The sequence below is a fragment of the Nerophis ophidion genome, linkage group LG22, assembly GCF_033978795.1.
Source record: "Nerophis ophidion isolate RoL-2023_Sa linkage group LG22, RoL_Noph_v1.0, whole genome shotgun sequence".
Classification (NCBI taxonomy): domain Eukaryota; kingdom Metazoa; phylum Chordata; class Actinopteri; order Syngnathiformes; family Syngnathidae; genus Nerophis; species Nerophis ophidion.
In genome coordinates this window covers 30,458,005-30,466,737 of record NC_084632.1, presented here as the reverse complement: position 1 = coordinate 30,466,737, position 8,733 = coordinate 30,458,005, and the positions used below count along the sequence as shown (strand labels likewise).

At 41.4% G+C, this 8,733-nt stretch overlaps 1 protein-coding gene across 15 annotated transcripts in view; it reads left to right on the top strand.

The window, feature by feature from the left end:
* The window catches only part of dock7 (dedicator of cytokinesis 7), a 91,462-nt gene continuing 82,729 nt past the window's right edge, over nt 1–8,733 (top strand). For 12 of the 15 annotated variants that reach the window (XM_061883684.1, XM_061883683.1, XM_061883682.1 and 9 more), the window contains exons 1-2: nt 2–168; nt 7,222–7,321. In XM_061883684.1, coding sequence (XP_061739668.1) covers nt 131–168; nt 7,222–7,321 — 138 coding nt within the window. In that variant the 5' untranslated portion in view covers nt 2–130. Of the gene's footprint in view, nt 169–7,221; nt 7,322–8,733 lie in introns of all 15 variants that reach the window. The other 3 variants (XM_061883673.1, XM_061883670.1, XM_061883685.1) reach the window with 2 other exon arrangements.

Genomic DNA, 8,733 nt, shown 5'->3' with positions numbered 1-8,733 from the left:
CGGTAAGATGTGAAGCTACCATCCTCCAGTTCAGCCGTTTTCCCCACTGGCCGTACGGAGTGAGCGAGCGACTGGAATTCGTTGGCTGGCTCTCCGGGAATCGCTTCCAAGCACATCAGCGGCCACTGCCATGGCTGAACGCCGCGCTTTCGCCCAGAAAATAAGCAGGTAAAGACGACTCCGACCCAATATAACACAAACCGTGCACTTTGAAGCTTTCAAGTACCGCGACAGCCCACCGCCGAGCTAACCCAGCGGAGGAGGCCCAGACGTCAGCGTAGCCAGTTAGCTTGCTAGCCGTATCGGCAAAGATGCTCAGACCCACCCGGACTTGCAGCGTAATGAATCGGATCAAACACAGGCGCTATAATGTCGTTCAAAGAATGCATCATGGTCAGACACAAGTGGGCTCGTCAGTATCTGTGCGCACTGATGTTGGACAGAAACATGAAACCGTTAGTTTGACCAGCTAGCTGTCTTCTTGTTTATTGTTGCTAACATTGTTGAAGATGGACACTGTTTGCATTGCTGGGAATGTGACAGATCTGGACTAAAAGAGGACTGAACAGATAGGTGTAATAAAGTCCGTCTGGGAATTAAAAGCCGTCCAACCAATCAAACAACAATGTGATCCCCGCCCCCCAGACAGATCTAAGTAATCTCTTTAACAATGGGACTGTGCTGTCAAATGCTGTCATCCTATTGGTTTTGGCTTTTCTGTGTATAATCTCATCTAAGATTGTCTATGTGTTTGTATTATTATACACACCATTCATTAGAAACACATTTAAGCTAGGGCTGGGCGATATGGCTTTTTTTTAATACCTCGATATTTTTAGGCCATATCCCGATACACAATATACAGTGGGGCAAAACAGTATTTAGTCAGCCACCGATTGTGCAAGTTCTCCCACTTAAAATGATGACAGAGGTCTGTAATTTTCATCATAGGTACACTTCAATTGTGAGAGACAGAATGTGAAAAAAAAATCAAGGAATTCACATTGTAGGAATTTTCAAGAATTTATTTGTAAATTATGGTGGAAAATAAGTATTTGGTCAACCATTCAAAGCTCTCACTGATGGAAGGAGGTTTTGGCTCAAAATCTCACGATACATGGCCCCATTCATTCTTTCCTTAACACGGATCAATCGTCCTGTCCACTTAGCAGAAAAACAGCACCAAAGAATGATGTATCCACCCCCATGCATCACAGTAGGTATGGTGTTCTTGGGATGCAACTCAGTATTCTTCTTCCTCCAAACACGACGAGTTGAGTTTATACCAAAAAGTTCTATTTTGGTTTCATCTGACCACATGACATTCTCCCAATCCTCTGCTTTATCATCCATGTATCAATTTTGGTATAAACTCAACTCGTCGTGTTTGGAGGAAGAAGAATACTGAGTTGCATCCCAAGAACACCATACCTACTGTGAAGCATGGGGGTGGAAACATCATGCTTTGGGGCTGTTTTTCTGCTAAGGGGACAGGACGATTGATCCATGTTAAGGAAAGAATGGATGGGGCCATGTATCGTGAGATTTTGAGCCAAAACCTCCTTCCATTAGTGAGAGCTTTGAATGGTTGACCAAATACTTATTTTCCACCATAATTTACAAATAAATTCTTTAAAATTCCTACGATGTGAATTCCTGGATTTTTTTTTTCACATTCTGTCTCTCACAGTTGAAGTGTACCGATGATGAAAATTACAGACTTCTGTCATCATTTTAAGTGGGAGAACGTGCACAATCGGTGGCTGACTAAATACTTTTTCGCCCCACTGACTGTATATCTCGATATTTTGCCTTGGCCTTAAATTAACACATGATGCATATAATCACACCAGTATGATGATTCTATATGTCTACATGAAAACATTCTCGCTCATACTGCATTAATATATGCTCATTTTAAACTTTCATGCACAGAAGGAAATCACAACTAAGTCAGTTGACCAAAACTGTATTTATTAAACAGTTATCAAGCAATGGCACAAACCTTCATGGCATTTCCAAAACAGAAAGTGCAAGATTGTCAGAGACATTTTAAGTGTCGAATAAAAATGAGCTGCATAATAGGAAATCAAATAGTGTTCGTCCTTCGCTATGTGGTAGGTTACTACGGACGTTATAAAATTCTGTTGTTGACTATTTTTTTCATACGGTGTTGATCTGGAAATGTTTGCACCGTGTGGCACAGAACGGAGATGTTAAGATGCGGAGTAATCACTCTTCATCCTATAATGGGTGACTTTTCAACTGACGCTACACATTAGCAGTAATGCTTCTTTTTATAGCAACTTTTTTGCCGCATTCTTGACTTATTACGGTTGTCTGTTCAATATATTCCTACTTGAAGCCAAACCACTGCTAGACGATGGACCCCCAGCTGTTTTTCTTGGAAATGAATTTTTCCTTCATTCGCACCTTCTTTCTCTCGTATTACCACTCGCACAGCTCTGCTAGCATCATAGCTAACGTTACTCATGCTGCTACCTCTCTGCTCCGCGAGGGTGTATACGTATGTGGCTGCTACCTCTTTGCTCCGCGAGAGCGTATACGTATGTGACATATGACGTGACAGTATGTGACGTGTGTAAGAAGTTGCACCTGCTGTCTGTGAGAAGGAGAGACAGGAAAGAGCGAGAAGAGCCTGTAGTGTAATGCCCGCAGCTAAAAGCAACGGCGTGAGAAAGTAAATGACTATATTATGATATAGTCATTTTCTATATCGCACAGAGATAAACCTGCGATATATCGATATCGCCCTGCCGTGATTTAAGCAGTGGTTGTTGTTGTTTTTTTTTTTGTTTTTACAAAGGTATCACTTCAAGTTCCACCATAATGACCAACATTAAAATGGGGTTTGATTGATTAATTGAAACTTTTATAAGTAGATTGCACAGTACAGTGTACATATTCTGTACAATTGACCACTAAATGGTAACACCCAAATAAGAATTTTCAACTTCTTTAAGTCGGGGTCCATGTTAATCTATTCATGGTACAAATACATACTATCAGCATAATACAGTCGTCACACAAGTTAATCATCAGAGTATATACATGTAATTATTTACAATCCAGGGGGTGGGATGTGGGTTGGGTTTGGTTGATATCAGCACTTCAGTCATCAACAATGCCATAATAGGCCTAAGTATTTATTAAAAACAAGGCAGAAGTTTTACTTAACAAGTACATATATTATATAGTCATATCATTACTTTTCTTTTCTATTTTTGAAACACTTAATTTTGGTCTGCATAACATGTCCTGATAGTTTTTGGGTCCACATTTTGCATAGATTTTGCTGTAAAGAACTAGTGTTAAAGGCCTACTGAAATGAGATTTTCTTATTTAAACAGGGATAGCAGGTCAATTCTATGTGTCATACTTGGTCATTTCGCGATATTGCCATATTTTTGCTGAAAGGATTTAGTAAAGAACATTGACGATAAAGTTCGCAACTTTTGGTGCTAATAGAAAAGCCTTGCCTGTACCGGAAGTCGTAGAGGATGACGTCACAGGGGTGAGGGCTCCTCACTTTCCCCATTAATTTGAGCGAGGATGAAAGATTCGTGGATGATGATATTGATAGCGAAGGACTACAAAATATAAATAAATAAATAAAGTTTAAAAAAAAAAAGGCGATTGTATTGGGACAGATTCAGATGTTTTTAGACACATTTACTAGGATAATTCTGGGAAATCCCTTATCTTTCTATTGTGTTGCTGGTGTTTTAGTGAGATTAAATAGTACCTGATAGTCGGAGGGGTGTGTCCACGGGTGTCTTGAGGCCAGTGTCTGAGGGAAGTCACGGCAGATACAAGGACGGCGCAAACTCCACAGATCACCGGTATGAAGCGACTTTTTAACACAATTTTCCCCCCAAAACCTGACGGTTGACATGTTCGCTTGACCGCTCTGATCCATAGTAAAGTTTCACATCTTTGAATTTTAAACAAGGATCCACCGTGTGTTTGTGTGGCTAAAGGCTAAAGCTTCCTAACTCCATCTTTCTACTTTGACTTCTCCATTATTAATTGAACAAATTGCAAAAGATTCAGCAACACAGATGTCCAGAATACTGTTTAATTGCGCGATGAAAAGAGACAACTTTTAGCCGCAAATGGTGCTGCGCTAATATTTCCTTACAGTCTGTGATGTCACGCGCACGCGTAATCATTCCGCGATGTTTTCAACAAGAAAATCAGCGGGAAATTTAAAATTGCAATATAGTAAACTAACCCGGCCATATTGGCATGTGTTGCAATGTTAATATTTCATCATTGATGTATAAACTATCACACTGCATGGTCGGTAGTAGTGGGTTTCAGTAGGCCTTTAAGACACTTTCTGTTTGCTTCTAAAACGGTTCGTTTTGAGAGGCAGAGTTGTTAGCCCTCCTTACCACGCCCCCCAAAGCTAACTACACGTTTGTCCCTGCCCTGCAGCTATGTTTGGCACAGTAGTTGTTTGTTTTGCTAAGACACTGGTGATCGCTATCAGGCATGTCATTTTTACTTGACTTTCACTACAACCCAACAACCCAGATGATATAGCGAGACCAGCGGCTCACCGCGTCGGCTAGTAGCTACTATTAGCAAACAAATTCACTTACCAACACCGACACACTCTTTCGTTGCAACTCGGCCCTGATGGTCGGCATCTATAAGTTTACAATTACCATATTTTTCGGAGTATAAGTAACTCCGGAGTATCAGTCGCACCTGCCGAAAATGCATAATAAAGAAGGGAAAAAACATGTATAAGTTGCACTGGAGTATAAGTTGCATTTTTTGGGAAAATTTATGTGATAAAACCCAACACCAAGAATAGACATTTGAAAGGCAATTTAAAATAAATAAAGAATAGTGAACAACAGGCTGAAAAAGTGTACGTTATATGACGCATAAATAACCAACCGAGAACGTGCCTGGTATGTTAACGTAACATATTATGGTAAGAGTCATTCAAATAACTATAACATATAGAACATGCTATACGTTTACCAAACAATCTGTCACTCCTAATCGCTAAATCCCATGAAATCTTATATGTTTAGTCTCTTACGTGAATGAGCTAAATAATATTATTTGATATTTTACGGTAATGTGTTAATAATTTCACACATAAGTCCCTCCTGAGTATAAGTCGCACCCCTGGCCAAACTATGAAAAAAACTGCGACTTATAGTCCGAAAAATGCGGTAGTTGTTAAGTGTTGGACGGTTGTTTTTACAATATGCAGACAAACGACATCTTTAAAACATACCGGCTTCAGATGTCCCAACAGTAGCCGAGTAGCACAAGAATGATCTCTGGGATCACTAGCGCCCTCTACCACCAGGAGGCCGGAGAACAGGTGCCTCACTAGGTCCGTCTTCGGAGCCGTTCTATGATTGCCCAGCACAAGAAATATACGTTACACACATACAGTTGTTGACAAAATACACTGTACATTATATACCTCAGCTAACTAAACTATGGAAATGTATAACATAGTTCACAAAGCCATATGGTCTCACTGCACAGCAGGCCACCAGTTAGCCGAGTCATTGCGCAATCCATGGTGATGGGGAGTCTCAGCTGGCTGTGACTCACCGCAACTCTCTGCTCAGTATTTGAACGGCAAATGTGAAAATTCAGCGATTTTGAATGAAAATAATCTAAAACTGGGGAAGTTAAATGGAAAATAACTTTATAGTATAATCACTGGATACATATAACAATTTAATAATATTTTTTTCTTTTTACATTTTTTTTCTTTCCATGATGGCAGGTGAGGCAGAGCCTCACCTGCCTACCCTGACTGCACGTCACTGGTGTATGTGTGTATATATATATATATATATATATATATATATATATATATATATATATATATATATATATATATATATATATATATATATGTATATGTAGTACTTTCCAGTACTCCCTCGAGTGTACCCAAAAAAGGGTGGGTACTCTGAACTGCTGTTTGGTGCGTAAGCACAAACAGCAGTCAGGACCCGTCGCCCCATCCGAAGGCGGAGGGAGGCTACCCTTTCGTCCACTGGGTTGAACTCCAACGTGCAGGCTTTAAGCCGGGGGGCAACCAGAATTGCCACCCCAGCCCGTCGCCTCTCACTGTCGGCAACTCCAGAGTGGAAGAGGGTCCAGTCCCTCTCGAGAGAAGTGGTTCCAGAGCCCTTGCTGTGCGTCGAAGTGAGTCCGACTATATCCAGCCGGAACTTCTCCACTTCGCGCACTAGCTCAGGCTCTTTCCCCCCCAGTGAGGTGACGTTCCACGTCCCAAGAGCTAGCTTCTGTAGCCGAGGGTCGGACCGCCAAGTGCCCTGCCTTCGGCTGCCGCCCAGCTCACATTGCACCCAACCTCTATGGCCCCTGCTATGGGTGGTGAGCCCATTGGAGGGGTGACCCACGATGCCTCTTCGGACTGTGCCCGGCCGGGTCCCATGGGAACAGGCCGGCCACTAGGTGCTCGTCATCGTGCCCCACCTCCGGGCCTGGCTCCAGAGGGCGGCCCCGGTGACCCGCGTCCGGGCGAGGGAAATCTGGGTCCATGTTTTGTCTTCTTCATAGAGGTCTTCGAGCTGCTCTTTGTCTGATCCCTCACCTAGAACCTGTTTGCCTTGGGAGACCCTACCAGGGGGAATAAAGCCCCCGGACAACATAGGTCCTAGGATCATTGGGACACGCAAACTCCTCTACCACGAGAAGGTGGCACCTCAGAGAGGAGGACAGTTTTTCCACATTCACTTATTCACACACTGATGGCGGGAGCTGCCATGCATATGTGGGTAAAGTGTCTTGCTCAAGGACGCAACGGATGTGACTAGGATGGCAAAAGCTGGGGATTGAACCAGGAACCCTCAGGTTACTGGCATGGTCGCTCTACCCACCGTGCCAGCATGCAGCAGTCAGTCAAAAACAACACATTTGCAAATATGTTTGCATCAGGGTACAACTCATTTAGAATTTTACAGTTATTTTTATGTATAGCACACATGCTCCTTGTTAGGGACATAAAATACTTTTTCTCATATTACACCACTCTACACACCAATTAACCTTAAAATATGCAATGGCTTAGCATTTTTGTAGAATTGGGCTACTCTCATTTACCATTTCGGAAAACATGTTTATTAAATTAGACACACCATTGCTTGGACATTTATATGAAATTAATTAATTTTCTTTTCTTTGCAGGACTGTGGCAGCAGAGGTCAGGAAGCAAATAGCAGGCCAGCATGGAGGCTCCCCACAGCTCTTCAAAAACCTCAATGTTGGCAACACAACAAGTAACACCGTGAGTGGACTCAACATTTTTTTAAATCAGTCCTTACTTGGAGCTGCAATCTAACTTACTAAGTTTATTACACAGCTGGAATGTTTGTGTCTAGGGTTGTGGACTGAGTACTAGGGATGTTCCGATCAGGGTTTTATGATGCCGATTCCGATACCGATTACTTGTAGTAACTGTACATTTTTCAATGTATTATGGTGAATGCTATTGACAGTGTGACACTATCAACATAATATATAAACTAGTTTTTTATTTTATTTTATTAAATAAAATTGATAAAGCAAAACAAAGTTAATAATCCAAAATAACAAAACAAAAACCAAATTTACTATATTCTAATCATTACATTTTTTTTTTCTCTCAAAGTCCTTTTGTGTCCAAGAAAATATTCTTTGGGCTTGTAAACATTAACAAAACCAACAAAAAATTATTTAAAAAAAAGAAAAAAATATATATATATACAGATTCTCTTGGTACCGATACTACTAATTTATTGTCTTTTAACTTGCGTGTCATGTACGGACTGTGACAATGCTGACACACCAACAGTTGTTGATATATTATCCTTTCTTTACTAGACTCTTATTCATATACCGGTTCTTGCTAATTTCCTGTTAATACCTGCTTACTTTCTGCTGTAACTTGGTTCCATCTACCTTTCCTAAACTTTACTAAACACTTATTTCTTGGTGGTGAAATTTGATAAAATAGATAGATAGATAGATAGATAGATAGATGTGTGTGTGTATATATATATATATATATATTAGGGGTGTAACGGTACGTGTATTTGTATTGAACCGTTTCGGTACGGGGATTTCGGTCCAGTTCGGAGGTGTATCGAACGAGTTTGTAAGCTAAAGTCTTAACAAGCTGCTCTGCTTTCTGCCTCTGTCTGAGCACCCAGCATTGTCCCGCCCACACAACCATCTGATAGGTTACATACAAAGCCAATCAGCAGTGCGTATTCAGAACGCATGTTGTCAATGCTTCAGCGTCGAGCAGATATGTGTTTAGCAGCGGACATCCCAGTCACAACTACTACTAGCATCACTATGAGCCCGTTGACCTTTTAGAAACTTAAACTGCAGCTCAGCTCGCTCGCAGTTCTGGCTTGACGTGAAGGCTAATTAGCTTTTAGCGTAATGTTAGCTCATTTTGCTGTGTGTGAGTGTGTATGTGTGTGCGTGTGTGTGCGTGCGTGTGTTAGGCATGATGTTTCCACCCCCATGCTTCACAGTAAGTACGGTGTTCTTGGGATGCAACTCAGTATTCTTCTTCCTCCAAACACGACGAGTTGAGTTTATACCAAAAAGTTCTATTTCCGTTTCATCTGACCACATGACATTCTCCCAATCCTCTGCTGTATCATCCATGTGCTCTCTGGCAAACTTCAGACGGGCCTGGACATGCAC